This window comes from Mercenaria mercenaria, chromosome 13, assembly GCF_021730395.1.
Source record: "Mercenaria mercenaria strain notata chromosome 13, MADL_Memer_1, whole genome shotgun sequence".
Lineage (NCBI taxonomy): Eukaryota > Metazoa > Mollusca > Bivalvia > Venerida > Veneridae > Mercenaria > Mercenaria mercenaria.
In genome coordinates, this window is record NC_069373.1 from 33,927,111 (window position 1) to 33,945,931 (window position 18,821).

The window sequence follows — 18,821 nt, forward strand, 5'->3', positions numbered from 1 at the left end:
TTATATGTATTTTTTTGCACAAGACTGAAGGAGGTCAAACTCCGCATCATTTTAAAAATTTCTCATCGATTCGAGCCCTTTGTTTGGAAGGTCATTAAGTGTTAATGTTTGCATATTTTATTTCCATAACGCAAATTTCTATCAAGATTGACTTCTTGTTCACTCGTTACAACAGTCGAAATATGCTCAGGATGCTTTTAATTTGAAATTTGGGCTCACAATATTACCCACTATGTAATTACCTTTACAAGTAAGCAATTTTTGATGCAAAATATTAAAACAGGTATTTACTCATTTTTTCAGTGGTTTCATGACTAACATTTTCCAAGGCATTTTAAAATGTGAATGACACAAGTTTCTAATGGAAGAACATGCTACATGAGCATGAATTTTACTGGAACACAAGGGCTCGAATCAATGAGAAAGCTCGAATCGACGAGAAACAGGCATAAAGCACGTAAATGCTGAAATGCTAAAACATAAAGCCTATCGCTTTTACTTGATTTTGACAACTTACCATACTTCAGTAGCATGCTCTTCTATAAATAGAAAAACGTGTTATAGTGTTATTATTACACAGAAAGATGATGTATGTCCGCAGAATAATTTCACGAGGGCATAGGTCGAGTGAATTATTCTGGCGACGTATAACCAAGTGCATTAATTTAGGTAAAACACGATTTTGCTATACAGTATTTTGATTGTAATATGCCCTTAATCTAAAACAGAAGATAAAATATATAATAGTAGCGCTCTTTCTCGGTTGCAACAAAAACATTGACGTTATCGCATGTTAACGTGACGTCATTTTAGTGTAAGCATGCTTTGAACAGAAACAAGCATATTAGAATGCAAAACATAACATATCTGAAAACACATGCAAATAATCTGTAACAAAGCAAAGGGCGATCATAACAAAAAACATGTTTTCTCACTTTACATGATTCACTGTTGGTCTTCAATGACTGTAAAAACCTTTGTGACTTACAAAATAAGGAAGAAATGCTTTTTACCTAGAGCATCATAGCCTGATGCTGAGCAGGAAGGGAAAGACAGCAAATAAGCTCAAGTTTGAAATTTGACAATGCCCTGAAAAACTAGAAATGTATTCACTGGACAGCAGTGCCTTAAAATAACTGTCTGTTGATAAAGACGATAAAGACTTTACAGACAGCAGAGTCATAACTATCTGAATTATGACTCCTTCATATATATTCTTTATTTGATAACCCTATTTTTTTCTCCAGTAATCTATATACATGAATTCAAGCTTAAAATGATGACAATAACAAAACTTTACTTGATCTGTGTGTATAGATTTCCAAGTTTAAACATTAGATCTGACCCAAGAAATGTATCTTAGCACATTGGAGCAATATGTTTATTAATAAGTATTTCAAACTTGTAAACAGATGTTGTAAATAATCTCCTTTCAGTAAAACAACTGTACATAAAGCCTAAAGGCAGAAGTTCAGTATTTTAAATTGTTCTAAGCAGTAGATTTTCAAAAATGTCCAGTCTGGCAATACATCCTTTAACTACATTTTGTTTGTTTTGAGTTTAATGCTGTTTTTTCGACAGTATTTCAGTCATGTAACGGCGGGCAGTTAACCTAACCAGTGTTCCTGGATTCTGTACCAGTACAAACCTGTTCTCCGCAAGTAACTGCCAACTTCCCCACATGAATTATCAGAGGTGGAGGACGAATGACTTCAGACACAATGTCTTTTATCAAATTGTCATGGAGAACATACGCCCCGCCCGGTGATCGAACTCGCGACCCCACGATCCATAGACCAACGCTCTCCCTACTGAGCTAAGCGGGCGGGCTAACTACATTTTGTTCAGTTTATGTTCAGTTTAATATTTGAAGAAAAAATAGTGCTCCAATACAACTTCAAATAAACTGAAGGGTGAACAGATTATAAGAATATTACAGGCCTGCCTGTGTGAAACGGTTTTCCCAACCCAATATTCAGCAGGGAAATGAAATACAGAAGCTAGCAATGTTTTATCTGCATTGTCCTTTGTCATTGAGCTGAGAAAAATGTGTGACCATGACCCATGTACTCTCACTGCTTAGTGCTTTTTTAGCTCAAGGTAAGCTATTGTGACAAGTCATTGGCCGGCATCGTGCGTCAACATTTGCCTTGTTAACACTCTAGAGACCACAGTTTTGACCATATCTTTATGACACTTGGTCAGAATGTTTATCTTGATGATATCTAGGTCAAGTTCGAAACTGGGTCATGTGGGGTCAAAAACTAGTAGGCCAGATCAAAGAAAAATCTTGTTAATACTCTTAGAGTCCACAGTTTAAGTTTAAAACTCATGAAAGTTGGCCAGAATGTCTTGATGACCTCCAGGTCAAGTTCGAATCTTGGTCCTGTTGGGTCAAAAACTAAGTCGCCCAGTCAAATCAAAGGAAAAGCTTGTTAACACTCTAGAGGCAACATTTATGACACTATCTTCATGAAACTTGGTCAGAATATTTATCTTGATGATCTCTAGGTCAAGTTCGAAACTGGGTCACGTGGGGTCAAAAACTAGGTCAGTAAACCAGATCAAAGGAAAATCTTAACACTCATGAGACCACCTAAGTTTGAAACTCACGAGAATTAGTCAGGCACCTGACCAAAAGAGATCATAAACACATTAGACCATTAAACAGGAAAAGGCTGATAACGTGTGAAACACGCCGGGTTCTTAACCTTCCAACAAAGTTGGACTGGAGCAATCTAATCAACAGTTTAGAGTACAGATAGTAGTCCAGGCAACATGTGACAGACTGACAACATAAAGACTATGTATTCTCTACAGGAAAGACATGTATGTGAAAAGAATCTTCATTAATCGGCTTCAAACACTGCTCAAATGCTGGTTATAATACGGGATAAATTTAATAATTGGCTCAAAACAGCACCACTGCCTCTACCCCTGAATCATAAATGAAATCAAATTTCACCATAATTTATAAATATAATGCCACCTCCACTGTATAAAAATGTACATGTTACTGAGATTATTTCCCCATGTAATAATTTGTTGGCACAAATGGCATCTTTGTAACTATGGCATCAACCATTTTCTTGCGCACTGAAAATTTCACTTTAGTTCCTGGTTTGAAGTAAGCAGACTGCACATATCCCATGGAAACATTCTTTTTGAGAGAAGGTGAAGGACATCCACTAGTTACCTTGCCGATGACCTTTTCTCCTGATTCCTCATATATTTCTGTACCACCTGAAATAGTCGAGTATGAATAGTCAAGTTACAATCATTAGTAGACTAGTTCAAAACTTTGTTTAAAAAATATCTATGTTGTTTCTGTTTGTAAATTACAACATCATGCCTGAAGACTTGTTTCTTACCTGTAATTGTTTTGGGCTTTTTTAAACTTAAAGTTTAAACATCATATGTCAGTACAGTTTATAAATTGTTTAGAAAACTCTTTTACTGTGTATAGCAAAATGAGCAGATCTTAGCTGTATACTGTATAGCCTGCACCAAAATACCAATTACAAATTTGCATTATCTGTTGCTTTGACATACACATCAATAGCAGATCCAGGGGTTTGGTTTGCAGGGGTGGGGGTATCTGACATAGCTGTAGCGTGAATATTATTTTAACACAATGATTATTCTCATGTTTTAAATTTGTACATTCTTTAAAAGCAAGTATATATATATTTTTAATTTGAAATTATAGGTGCAATTGGTATAAAGTTTTCAAAACATTTGATTAAATTTACTGATGTCTGAATTCTAAGCTACCAAGAATGTATACCTGATTTGCGGGTGTGTGTGATTTATGTATTGTCACAAAAATATAAGAACATCACATTAAAGTGGTATGGCCTAACAGCTGGCTTGATTATATTGGTGTGGCCTAGCTACAGCCTGTTGCCCAATACTTTATGTAAACATCAAGTAAATACCATAATTAAAGGATAATTGCTTTAACTTAATAGCTTTCATATAGAAATATTCAACAAGCTGTAGAATAAATTATTCTGTATTATAACATTCCTAGTAAAACATCCACAGAACAGACCAGCTGTTATCCAAACTTAATAGATACATCTATCTGCTTCAATGCTCCAAGATATTTTGTTCGTATGTTGGATTCAAGTTGAACAATATTTTTCAAGAGTGTTTATGCAACAGAAAGTCAGTACCAATGTGAAATGAAACTCAAACATGTTACCTTCCCCACACGAATAAGCAAGTGTATGACTATTGTCTTCTGTTAAACCTTCAGAGACAGTTTGCCACTCATACAGGGTCTACTGATGGTCTCAGTATAAATCTGTATCTCAGATAAGATACCTTACTGCTTCTGAAGAAGGAGGCAGTACTTACAGTAGAGAGAATACTATGCCTTATCCTGTATCTGCAAAACAAATTAAGTCTTGCACTGGCAATACAAAGTCTGCAAAACATGAACTCCTCCAACCACAATAAGGAATTGTGGTCCATGTGAATGTACTGGGTGATCAACCCTATACTTCTGGCTTCAAACCTCAAAATGTCAAAGCCACAGCTCCTAATTAGACACAAAACTGATATCTGATCCACTTATTTAGTGACATTCCTTTTAGAAATGCTATCTGATTCACATGATGTCATGAAATAATGTTTACTTCTTTACTTATAATATTTAAAAGTTAGTATAAGGCTTCTGTGTTACTAAATGTAGTTAATATGCATTTAAAAAAAAATCTTTTGGCCCAAAATAGCTAAAAGATAAATTGATTTAATAACCACTCTCTTTTTTAAATTCTTAAGAATGCAAAATAAAACTAGAAAATGCTTTTGTAAAAAAGCGCATGTCTCCCCCAATGCAAAGTCCTATAGGCACGAAGTCAATAGGGGTCAGGAGCGAAAGTCAAAGAGACACTGATGGTTGGCTGCAATAGGGATCATCTACTTGGCATGTCCAGTCATCCCGCTAAATTTCAACACTAGTGGCCTAGTGGTTCTCAAGTCACTGTTCAGGCACCTGTGACCTTGACCTTTGATCAAGTGACCTCAAAATAAATAGGGGTCATCTACTCTGCATGTCCAATCATCCTATTAAGTTTCAACATTGTAGGTCAAGTGGTTCTCAAGTTATTTCCAAAAAATGATTTCACATGAACAGGCCACTGTGACCTTGACCTTTATTAGACTGACCCAAAATCAATAGGGGTCATCTACTCTGCATGCTCAATCATCCTATGAAGTTTCAACATTCTGGATCGTCAAGTGGTTCTCAAGTTATTGATCGGAACTGGTTATCAATGTTCAGGCCCCTGTGACCTTGACCTTTAACGGAGTGACCCCAAAAACAATAAGGGCCATTTACTCTGCATGAAGAATCATGCTATGAAGTTTCAACATTCTGGGTCGAGAGGTTCTCAAGCTATTGATTGGAAATGGTTTTCAATGTTCAGGCCCCTGTGGCCTTGACCTTTAACAGAGTGACCCTTAAATCGTTAGGGTTCATCTACTCTGCATGACCAATCATCCTACGAAGTTTCATCATTCTGGGTCAAGTGGTTCTCAAGTTACTGACCGGAAATGGTTTTCAATGTTCGGGCCCCTGTGACCTTGACCTTTCACAGAGTGACCCCAAAATCGATAGGGGTCATCTACTTTGCATGTACAATCATCCTATGAAGTTTCAACATTCTGGGCCAAGTGGTTCTCTAGTTATTGATCAAAAATGGTTTTCAATGTTCAGGCCCCTGTGACCTTGACCTTTGACGGAGTGACCCCAAAAACAATAGGGGTCGTCTAATCTTTATGAACAATCATCCTATCAAGTTTCAACATTCTGGGTCAGGTGGTTCTCTAGTTATTGATTGGAAATGGTTTTCAATGTTCAGGCCCCTGTGACCTTGACCTTTGACAGAGTGACCCCAAAATCAATAGGGGTCATCTACTCTTCATGACCAATCATCCTATGAAATTTCAACATTCTGGGTCAAGTGGTTCTCTAGTTATTGATCGGAAATGGTTTTCAATGTTCAGGCCCCTGTGACCTTGACCTTTGACAGAGTGACCCCAAAATCAATAGGGGTCATCTACTCTTCATGAGCAATCATCCTATGAAGTGTCAACATTCTGGGTCAAGTGGTTCTCTAGTTATTGATCGGAAATGGTTTTCAATGTTCAGGCCCCAGTGACCTTGACCTTTGACGGAGTGACCCCAAAAACAATAGGGGTCGTCTACTCAAGCAGCCCTACAACCCTATGAAGTTTGAAGGTTCTAGGTCAAATGGTTCTCCAGTTATTGCTCAGAAATGAAGTGTGACGTACGGACGGACGGACAGACGGACAGGGCAAAAACAATATGTCTCCTGGGGAGACATAATTAAGCACTAAAAGTAACTAACAAAAGCCCTGTTATGGAACTGTTGTATAACTAATATCTAGAGGAATTTCAAGGTATGCACAGGAATAAAACAGAGATAACAAGACATCAATCTGTTGATGAGCAGTTCACCTTGATCTACTGCTGCTACTAGTGAAAATCAATTGAATATCATTCACAGGTGTTAAATGGAATAAAATATTCATCATTTGTCTGGCTGAAAAAGATTGTTCTAAAACATTTCTTTTGGAAACTTTCAGGCAATAAATCTGGTATTATAATATAATAATCATTACTTTTGCATCTTTGTTTAGAAATATGCTGGCCTAAGACATATTAAAAATATTTAAGAAATAACAGGTTCTCAAGTACGGTTAATCGTAGAATAACCCGTGTTTTGAGTTCTTATGCGTAAGAGTATATCATGAAGGCCGTAGGCCTGAGTGATATATTGTTTTGCATAAGAACGAAAAACTCGGGTTATTCTACTATAATTCACACTTGGGAACTTGTTATTTCGATTCTAACATGACATACTAGTATCAACAGTGTTCGAAAAAATAGTACCGGTAACTACTCTTTATGACCGTGCTATGCACCTGGATCGGATGACATCATTGCACGCGCCTGGGTTATTGCAGAATAACCCAAGATAGATTTTGCTCTACATGTATGTAGGGTATTTGCTGGTCGTGTTAGAATATGAAACAAGAGGACCATCATGGTCCTGAATCGATCACCTGTCCCCACATGACCCAGTTTTAAGTATGACATCGTTTTTTCTATTATTTGACATAGTGACCTAGTTTTTGAGCTCATGTGACCCAGTTTTGAACTTGACCTAGATTTTATCAAGATAAAAATTCTGACCAATTTTCATGAAGATCCATTGAAAAATATGGCCTCTAGAGAGGTCACAATGTTTTTCTATTATTTGACCTAATGACCTAGTTTTTGAAGGCACTTGACCCAGTTTTGAACTTGACCTAGATATCATCAAGGTGAACATTCCCACCAATTTCATGAAGATCCATTGAAAAATATGGCCTCTAGAGAGGTCACAAGGTTTCTCTATTTTTAGACCTACTGACCTAGTTTTTGACCGCACGTGACCAAGTCTCAAACTTGACCTAGATATCACCAAGATAAACATTCTGACCACTTTTCATGAATATCCATTGACAACTATAGCCTCTAGAGAGGTCAAAAGGTTTTTCTGATTTTAGACCTACTGACCTAGTTTTTGATTGCACGTGACCCAGTTTCGAACTTTACCTAGATATCATCAAGATGAATATTCAGACCAACTTTCATATAGATCCCATGAAAAATTTGGCCTCTAGAAAGGTCACAAGGTTTTTCTATTATTTGACCTACTGACCTAGTTTTTGACTGCACGTGACCCAGGTTCAAACTTGATCTAGATATCATCAAGGTGAACATTCTGACCAATTTTCATGAGTGAGTGAGTTGGGTTTTACGGCGAATCGACACAAAATGGTCATATATCGCCGATCAATTTTCATGAAGATCCATTGAAAAATATGGCCCTAGAGAGGTCACAATGTTTTTCTATTTTAAGACCTACTGACCTAGTTTTGGACCGCAGGTGACCCAGTTTTGAACTTGACCTAGATATCATCAAGATGAACATTCTGACCAACTTTCATAAAGATCCCATGAAAAATGTGACCTCTAGAGTGGTCACAAGCAAAAGTTTACGGACGCACGGACGACGGATGCTGCGCGATCACAAAAGCTCACCTTGTCACTTTGTGACTGGTGAGCTAATAATATCTAATATAACTATAAGTTGCTTTTGTAGAAAAGCGCATGTCTCCCCCAATGCACAGTCATATAGGCAGGAAGTCAATAGGGGACAGGAGCAAAAGTCAAAGCAACACTGGTGGCTGGATGCAATAGGAATCATCTATTTGGCATGTCCAATCATTCCACAAAGTTCCAACATTCTGGGCTAAGTGGTTCTCAAGTTATGAATTGGAAACTGTTTTCCATGTTCAAGCCCCTGTGACCTTGACCTATGATCGGGTGACCCCTAAATCAGTAGGGGTCATCTACTCTGCATATCCAATCATCCTATAAAGTTTCAACATTCTGAATCAAGTGGTTCTTAAGTTATTGATCGGAAATGGTTTTCCATGTTCAGGCCCCTGTGACCTTGACCTTTGACGGAGTGACCCCAAAATCAATAGTGGTCATCTACTCTGCATGACCAATCATCCTGTGAAGTTTCAACATTCTGGGTCAAGTCGTTCTCAATGTATTGATCAGAAATGGTTTTCCATGTTCAGGCCCCTGTGACCTTGACCTTCAACGGAGTGACCCCAAAATCAATAGGGGTCATCTACTCTGCATGACCAATCATCCTATGAAGTTTCAACATTCTGGGTCAAGTCGTTCTCAAGTTATTGATCGGAAATGGTTTTCCATGTTCAGGCCCCTGTGACCTTGACCTTCAACGGAGTGACCCCAAAATCAATAGGGGTCATCTACTCTGCATGACCAATCATCCTATGAAGTTTCAACATTCTGGGTTGAGTGATTCTCAAGTTATTGATCGGAAATGGTTTTCAATGTTCAGGCCCCTGTGACCTTGACCTTTGACGGAGTGACCCCAAAATCAATAGGGGTCATCTACTCTGCATGACCAATCATCCTATGAAGTTTCAACATTCTGGGTCAAGTCGTTCTCAAGTTATTGATCAGAAATGGTTTTCCATGTTCAGGCCCCTGTGACCTTGACCTTTGACGGAGTGACCCCAAAAACAATAGGGGTCGTCTCCTCCATAAGCCCTGCCATCCTATGAAGTTTGAAGGTTCTAGGTCAAATGGTTCTCCAGTTATTGCTCAGAAATGAAGTGTGACGTACGTACGAACGGACGGGCAGGGCAAAAACAATACGTCTCCCCAAGAAGGGGGAAGGGAGAGACATAATTATGAAATAATAAGTTCCCAAGTATGGTTTATCGTAGAATAACCCGTGTTTTGAGTTCTTATGCATAAGAATATATCATGAAGGCCGTAGGCCTGAGTGATATATTGTTTTGCATAAAACGAAAAACGGTTTTTCTACGATAAACCCCATAAACACCAAATATCTTTTTTTAAAGATATTTCTTGTTAAAGTTTAGTTTTCCTATCCAAACAAAGACATACATACACTTTGCTCAGAGAATGATATGAATATAAGGACTATTATATTAAAAAGATTTAAAACTATAATATAAAGCTTAATATCAATCCAAATGCAATCCTCCCTTTGTGTATATTTGTAGGCCAATGAAGACAGATTGAAAATGAATTAATTCCAAAGCTACATGCTGTTTAAAACTTGCCTTTTGGTTAAGACTTTTTCAAAACTCCATATTTGTCAAATGGAAATATACCTAACTAAAAATTAAATTGAAATAAAACAAGAGCTGTCTCCATAGGATGACATATGCCCCCGATGGCATTTTGAATGAGTAGTTATGGCCGATGTTAGAGTTTAGGACCTTTGACCTACGGAGCTGGGTCTTGCGCGCGACACGTCATCTTACTGTGTCACACATTCATGCGTAGTTATTTTAAAATCCATGCATGAATGACAAAGATATGGACCGGACACGCCCATCAATGCACTATCATGAAAAATGACCTTTAACGTCTAAGTGTGACCTTGACCTTTGAGCTACGGACCTGGGTCTTGCGCGCGACACGTCGTCTTACTGTGGTACACATTCATGCCAAGTTATTTGAAAATCCATCCATGGTTGACAAAGATATGGACCGGACACGCCCATCAATGCACTATCCTTTAAAGTCTAAGTGTGACCTTGACCTTTGAGCTACGGACCTGGGTCTTGTGCGCGACACGTCGTCTTACTGTGGTACACATTCATGCCAAGTTATTTGAAAATCTATCCATCGATGACAAAGATATGGACCGGACACGCCCATCAATGCACTATCCTTTAATGTCTAAGTGTGACCTTGACCATTGAGCTACGGACCTGGGTCTTGCGCGCGACACGTCGTCTTACTGTGGTACACATTCACGCCAAGTTATTTGAAAATCCATCCATCGATGACAAAGATACGGACCGGACACGCCCATCAATGCACTATCCTTTAATGTCTAAGTGTGACCTTGACCTTTGAGCTACGGACCTGGGTCTTGCGCGCACACGTCGTCTTACTGTGGTACACATTCATGCCAAGTTATTTGAAAACCCATCCATCGATGACAACAATTATGGACCGGACACGAAAATTGCGGACAGACTGACAGACCGACAGACGGTTCAAAAACTATATGCCTCCCTTCGGGGGCATAAAAAAGAAATACTCAGCTTCTAATAATTTCATATTAAAGGAGTGGTAGTGGGGAATGGGAACAACAAAATTATGAATATCAATGAAACATTCATTTATAACAGAGAATAGGTCTTTTTATTCCTTAATCAAATCTCTAACAGAACCTACGAAAAGTGAAAAAATGACATAAAATGTTGCTTATATGTGACTTACCACCTTTAAATGAGCCGTGCCATGAGAAAACCAACATAGTGTCTTTTGTGACCAGCATGGATCCAGACCAGCCTGTGCATCCATGCAGTCTGGTCTGGATCCACGCTGGTCGCAAACGCACTATGTTGGTTTTCTCATGGTGCGGCTCAAATGTTGATCATGGTATATACTGTGCATTGGTTAATCTGCACAATCATGATCTATTATGATTATTTATGGTTCAGTTTGCAGGACTATCATCTGTTAAAATTACTACTGCATCAAATCAGGGTTTTTTCTTTCTGTTTTGGGAACATAGCCTATACCCCCAATATTGGGAATTTTGATGCATAAATGTTTCAAATTGGGAAATATCTAGTCTCATAGGATATAGTAAGGATGTGTTTAAGTACTTTCTCATACACTTGTTTCACATTGTACAACCTCTTTAACATACCGCCATTACAAAATTGTCCATAATTTGGTCAATGTTTGTGCAATTTTGATGAAATTTTTTTCAGAATGTAGATTGGGAATTTTTGCACTCATTTTGGGAAAAATACATACTTTTTGGCATTGGGAATATAGCCCAATAACGGTAATAAAAACGACCTAAAAAACCCCCTGCAAATGAAATGCATTAATTCACTATGTCAAAATAAATATTCTGATAATATAATTCTAAATATGGACAGAAATAATACGTATATACATGTACAGTTTCTATGTCCGTGAGAACTTTTATCTGTGCAGAGATAAATAGATAATTGAGCCAATGATGCCATCTTGTAATACAAGGAGGAATCAATGAAACCCATACTGCACAATTAGCAGATGAAAAACACTTGCTTTCAATTTATCAATTATTCACAGTACTAAATGTAATTAACTAATTTATAGCTCCTTTTTTCTGATATATACGATATATTCTCAATGTGTAAATGCTGTATACAAAATTTTGATATGGTAAAATAATTCAACCTTACTAGTCTTTATCTTAAGCGGTATTAGCATGGAGTTTACCAGTGTTCATTGTATTTTTGTATTAACTTAAAATAACAAAGGTGAAAAACTGGATAAAAAGGAGCAAGATCGATTCATACTTACCAAAAACATTGATCTGATTATAGAATTGATTAACTGAGGATAATTCAATACTGAAATATTTATAATTGTTAAATAAAAATGAGGAATATTTTTCGAAAAGGAAAAAGAGTTATAATTGGATATCTGATTATCATGGTAACTGTGATTGCTGTTTCTGAAACTCTTCTTGGGAAATTCTTTTTAAAAATAAGGTAAGATTCTGACTTTTTGCTCTTCCTTTTTTTAAGAATTTATTTTCTTTTATACATGACAATTTTTTTTCAATTTTTTCAATTTTGCTTCTTTCATTTAATATATTTATTATTAATTTTATTTCAAATAATTTAATTTTTGTTTTATTTTCTTCACACTTACATGATTGCATGCAACAAATGTCACTTAAAATCACTCACATGAACACATTACATTTTCTTTAACATTTTTTATTTATTTATTTATTTTTTTTTTTTTGAGAAAGCTGAAGCAAGCCCACATCATACTGCCTATTTCTGTTAAAACTTGAGATATCACTGACTTTAATAAAGGAAAAATAAAATAAAATGTTTTGACCTTTGGTTTGAAATGTGACCTTGACCTTGGACCAAGAGACCTCAATTAAGACACTCTGCATGTCATTTTGATGAGGTTATCAACTGAGGTTAGATTTATGAAAATCCTTCTAGTGATTAAGAAAGGGAGCAGACACAAATTTTAGCTACTTGACTGTTTAAGTTCAGCCTTCACCTTGAACCTACTGACCTGGCTGTGCACTCTGCATTTCGTCTTGATGAGGTTAATAATGCTAATTTTATGAAATTCATTCTGGTTGTTCAGCAGATATGAGCCAATAAGCTTTTTGATCTTTGACAAGGAACAGAAATTATTTGGTCACATTTGGTTACAAGTTCCCATAACTACCCTTCTGAAAATAACCACAGTCATAAAATTTGGAAAATTTCCTTATCATTACCATAAATTGAGCAGGTCTTTTATGATTAAATTCTGTATGCATTTAATTTCAGTCCATACTCTATGCAAGTGCCAAATGTATTACTACCAACTAAAGGAGTCACCTCATATATCAACCAAAGTGTAACACAACAGCAGAAAATACCAACATCAAGAAATATTATCTTCAACTCACGAACAAAACAACAATCACAACACTCCATTAAGATACCGACAAAAGCAGTAAAAAACCAGATTACGTCTACAGTATCTTCTTTCAGAGGAACAACCTGGGACCCAAGTTCTATTCATAGAAAGGCGATCACTAAGAACTGCACTATGCTAGTTGACCCTTCCATTATAAAGACTCCTTTTAAATTTTATATCTACGATTTGCCTACAAAATTCAATTATGACATTCAAAGACTTTTTACTGATGAGAGAAAATACTCTTTTTGTTACAATTTGGATTACTGTGGTATGGGTGAGGAACTATATCAATATAGTGACAAAGGAACTCAAATAGATCAAAAGATGGAGAAAACTGACGGAAGAATTAGCGTAAGAAATACGCATCAGTTTGCACTGGAAGTGATTATCCATTACAAACTGTTACACAGTCCGTACCGTACAACCAATCCTGATCAAGCTGATATGTTCTATATACCAGCTTACACCGGTCTACAGTGCCTTACATTTTCTGGAAATTCGCAAGATTTTGTGAATGAACTATTTCATTATTTAGAAACAAAGGAGTCTAAGCATTTTAATAGTGGAAAACCCCATTTTTCAACCCTCTCAAAGATACAGAGGGAACAAGCCTCTCAGAACTGTCCAACTTTACGCCATTCAAAAACAGAAGCAGTAACTTTCATAGCAATTGAAAAAGAGTCAAATCCATACTGGTTTAGGAACCAACAAATTCACGGCAAATCTATTATTGTTGCCCCCTATCCTTCTTACATTCATTTCATCAATCAAGACAAAGAGAAAACGTTATTTGAATATCACAGCGGTCTTAGAAAGTTAAATGAAAGCAGGTATATACTTAAGGTACCACCCATATCTGAGAGAAAAATGTTACTATTTTTGGCAGCTGGAATGCGGCGAAGTAACTTTTTCAGAGCGAAACTTCTTGATCAGTTTGCTGTGCAGACAGATAAGGGGCCAGATGACTTTTATGAAAGTGTTGCCAATCATCCACAGACAGAGCAAGTTATGCTGATTACAAGTGAATGTTCTGTGAAACATCGGACTACAACCATTCCTTGGATGCAAAGGTCCGTTTTCTGCCTACAACCGCCAGGAGATTCACCAACTCGTAAATCTATCTACGACTCTATACTTAGTGGATGTATTCCCATTTTATTCACAAATCAATATAAAACAGAATATCCTTTTGAAAGAGTTTTAAATTATGAAAGTTTTACATTCACTATCGATGAAAAACTGATAAGCCGTTATAACAAAACTGTCATAGAAATAGTTAAAGGAATTTCTGAAGAGAAAACAAAAAGTTTATACAATAATCTTGTGCGTGTTTCAAAATGGTTTCAATACAGTCTGCCAGATGGAGATGCCCAGTGGGAAGATGATGCCGTCACACTAATACTTGATGAATTAGCATTTCGTAATAATATTACTAATGTTACGTACATTTTTTGAAAAAATGCATGTGTTTAAATTTATACTGTACACTTCTGCTTAAAAATAAACTTAAAACAACGAGTGACCTTTTTATTTTTTTCTAAAAGAAATGAGATATTTCATATTTGCTGAATTTCATTAAGAATTATGGAAACAACAATCAAATTCTGCATTAACCTGGTTTTTAAATACACCAAGCCACCTTAATGTGCCCAGATGAAATGTTTACACCAATAACTAGTTGTAGACATACCGATTTCACACAGGATCTCTGTCAAATTTAAATACCTACCTCTGTTTGCTGCAAAAAATACTGGTATTTTAACTCTGTAAATCAATGTTTAACCTGAAACTGGCCAGTTTGAACCTGGGCAAGAGAAAAATTCCATTATTATAGAAAAATTCCAAAATTATGAAAATCTCAAATATTGGTGTGGATTTTAAAGCAGCTCATAAGTGACAAATACTATAACACAATGCATGTTATAAGAAATACAAAAATTTACTTTAAACAAAATTGTTGATGCTTATTCTAAGTTAAAATGTTAGCATAGCTAAATGTGCAAACCAATTTTGTGTGAAATGTATTATATAAGTGCATACTTGAAATTGGTACTCTTGTTTATAACTATTTACTGTTCTACCACTAAATGAATTCAAAACAAGAGGGCCAAGATGGCCCTAGGTCGCTCACCTAAGAAACACTCCATAACAGTGTAAAACATGTTTGACCTAGTGATTTCAAGGAAACAAATATTCTGACCAATTTTCATTAAGATTGGACCAAAAAATTGGTCTCTTGCGATAAAACAAGCATTTTCTTAGATATGACCTAGTTTTTGACCCTAGATGACCCATGTTCAAACTCAACCTAGATTTTATCAAGGCAATCATTCTGACCAAAATTCATGAAGATCAACTGAAAAATACAGCCTCTATCACATACAGAAGTTTTTTCTTTGATTTGACCAAGTGACCTAGTTTTTGACCTCAGATGACCCATATTCAAATTCGACCTAGATTTCATTAAGGCAATCAACCTGACCAAATTTCATAAAAATCTATTGAAAAAAAAACAGTCTCTATCGCATACACAAGATTTTTCTTTAATTTGACCTAGTGACCTAGTTTTTGACTCAGATAACCCATATTCAAAATCGACCTAGATTTCATCAAGACAATCATTCTGACCAAATTTCATACAGATCAATTGAAAAATACATCCTCTATTGCATACACAATGTTTTTCTTCGATTTGACCTAGTGACCTAGTTTTTGACCCGAGATGACCCATTTTCAAACACGGCCTAGATTTTATCAAGGTAATCATTCTGGCTAAATTTCATGAAGATCAGTTGAAAAATACAGCCTCTACTGCATACACAAGGTTTTTCTTTGATTTGACCTAGTGACCTAGTTTTTGACCCCAGATGACCTATTTTCGAAATTGGTCTAAATTTCATCAAGGTAATCATTCTGACCAAAATTCATGAAGATCAATTGAAAAATACAGCCTCTATCGCATACACAAGGTTTTTACGTGATATGACCTAGTGACCTAGTTTTTGACCCCAGATGACCCATTTTCGAACTCGGCCTAGATTTCATCAAGGTAATCATTCTGACCAAAATTCATGAAGATCAACTGAAAAATACCGCCTCTATCGCATACACAAGGTTTTTCTTTTATTTGACCTAGTGACCTAGTTTTTGACCCGAGATGACCCATTTTCGAACTCGGCCTAGATTTCATCAAGGCAATCATTCTGACCAAAATTCATGAAGATCAATTGAAAAATACAGCCTCTATCGCATACACAAGGTTTTTCTTTGATTTGACCTAGTGACCTAGTTTTTGATTCGAGATGACCCTTTTTCGAACTCGGCCTAGATTTCATCAAGGTTATCATTCTGACCAATATTCATGAAGAAGAATTGAAAAATACAGCCTCTATCGCATACACAAGGTTTTTCTTTGATTTGACCTAGTGACCTAGTTTTTGACCCGAGATGACCCATTTTCGAACTCGGCCTAGATTTCATCAAGGTTATCATTCTGACCAATATTCATGAAGATTAATTGAAAAATACCGCCTCTATCGCATACACAAGGTTTTTCTTTGATTTGACCTAGTGACCTAGTTTTTGACCCGAGATGACCCATTTTTGAACTCGGCCTAGATTTCATCAAAGTTATCATTCTGACCAATATTCATGAAGATTAAATGAAAAATACAGCCTCTATCGCATACACAAGGTTTTTCTTTGATTTGACCTAGTGACCTAGTTTTTGACCCGAGATGACCCATTTTCGAACTCGGCCTAGATTTCATCAAGGTTATCATTCTGACCAATATTCATGAAGATTAATTGAAAAATACAGCCTCTATCGCATACACAAGCTAAATGTTGACAGACGACGGACGACAGACGACAGACGACAGACGACGGACGACGGACGCCGGACACCGAGCGATCAGAAAAACTCACCTGAGCATTGCTCAGGTGAGCTAAAAAGGTATGGTCTCATTTTTTATCTTTCATTTGAAAAAGACATGATATGAATGTGGTTGCCGAGTTCAAAAGGACAGGGTATTGGTAATGAATGAAGCTCAAGTACATGTAGCAACTAAGCTGAAAAGGTTTTCAAAAGCACAATGAGATTATTTACACAAGTATGCCCACGGGCAGAATGTCGAGCCCGCCAGCTGTTGTGACCTTGACCTTAGACCTGGTTCTTGCACACGACACTCCGTCTCATAATGGTGAACATTCATGTCAAGTTACATCAAAATCCCACCATGCATGAAGAAGAAATGCTCCGGACAAACTTCAGTTTGACCTTTGACCTCCAACTGACCTTGACTTTTAAGATAGGAACATGGGGTTTACACATGACAAGCCTTCTCATTGAGGCAAACATTCATGCCAAATACAAACAAGATTGGTCCATGCATGTCAAAGTTATGGTCCAGGCCGGGGCACAATTGGCTGAGAAGTGACCTATACTCATCAAAGATGCATCCTACTATTTTGGCAATGGAATGATATTTTCTCAAAATTTTAACCCAAAAACGCACTAGAGGCCACCATTTCATACCTGTATTTCAAAATTTTCCAGAGGGACAGCCCCCTCAAGACTAGGGGGGCGGGCACCAGTCTAGAATGCCCTCACAATCAACCTAAAATAAATTAGTATAAACTAAAAGGGAAGGAACCACTCCATTACCTCAAAATTTAGACCTAAAAATGCACCAGAGGCCACCATTTCTTGCCTGTATTTCAAATCAATTTCCCCTGACCCCCCTAAAATAAGGCCACCACTTCGATTCTGTATTTTAAAAATTTCCAGGGGGTGGTGAGAGTGGGGGAGACCCACTTGACCCCCTAACATGGACAGAGGGCTCCCCACCCCTAACCGCTCTCAGTGCTATGCGTCTCGGCGGTCACGTCTTCATTCTAGACTGGTGCACCCCAGTCAAATATTTTTGGATCTGGGCTGTAATATGATGTGACATAGTTGTAAAAAGTATTAATTTGTAGGCACATGTTTCAGATACTTAATACTCTATTATACTGTTGCAAGTTAATCATATACGAGGGTTGTCCCAGAAAATCGCGAACTTTTTTTATTATTTTGAAAATAAGCGACGCATCAATTAATTATTTCAACTGGTTTTATTTCAATGTATACTCAACAGGACTATAGAGTTTAAAACTGGATATCTGTCTATTATTCGAGTATTTTATTAAGTATTGGACGGCAGTCAGTGATAGTCAGCGCACGCTTAGTTTTCCGTCTACAAAAAAAAAAAGAGGCTTCCTTTTAAATTCATGTAACTTACCCGATATAGATCTCACAGGCAGGGCTCCGGAAATTTTGATAACTCAATCGGTCCGAAACGAAAATCCTGACATCGGCGCTACCCCACCCACCGCATTCCCAATATTACATATTTTGTAAAACGTGATAGGGTAAAGAAATAAGCATGTCATGCATTAAAACTGAGTTACCAGTCACCGCGCGTTACCATACAATGAAGACAGTTATTCAGTGTTATGTGTGATCGTTACTTTGTTTAAATTTCGATGTTTTTCCGAGATAATACGAGGCATTGACACCGTGTGGGTAACTAGTCTAAAAGCCAACCCACGTGACTTCGATACCGTATACACGGCAGATACTTTGTGATGTTTCTTCATTTTTTGACGGAATTCTATAAAATACAATGCGTCAATGTGAGTTACACGACACATATTCTCTGCTAAACAG

At 36.9% G+C, this 18,821-nt stretch overlaps 2 protein-coding genes across 3 annotated transcripts in view; one reads left to right on the plus strand and one right to left on the minus strand.

Moving 5' to 3' along the window:
- Nucleotides 1-454: 454 nt before the first annotated feature.
- The window catches only part of LOC123528918 (aminomethyltransferase, mitochondrial-like), a 51,769-nt gene continuing 33,402 nt past the window's right edge, over nt 455-18,821 (minus strand). For both annotated transcript variants that reach the window (XM_053521500.1, XM_053521501.1), the window contains exon 9: nt 455-3,243. In XM_053521500.1, the coding sequence (XP_053377475.1) occupies nt 3,023-3,243 (221 nt within the window). In that variant the 3' untranslated portion in view covers nt 455-3,022. The remainder of the gene's footprint in view (nt 3,244-18,821) is intronic.
- Nucleotides 11,688-14,629, plus strand: LOC123528917 (uncharacterized). The gene is made up of 2 exons (XM_045308992.2): nt 11,688-12,165; nt 12,976-14,629. Exons 1-2 carry the CDS (start codon nt 12,053-12,055, stop codon nt 14,564-14,566), a joined length of 1,704 nt encoding a protein of 567 aa, XP_045164927.2. The 5' UTR covers nt 11,688-12,052; the 3' UTR covers nt 14,567-14,629.

Excerpts from the sequence above, each read along its gene's own strand:
- LOC123528917 (XM_045308992.2), top strand. The coding sequence starts at position 12,053 with ATGAGGAATATTTTTCGAAAAGGAAAAAGAGTTATAATTGGATATCTG. Across the intron at positions 12,166-12,975 it reads AAATTCTTTTTAAAAATAAG|TCCATACTCTATGCAAGTGC; the intron begins GTAAGATTCTGA and ends ATTTAATTTCAG.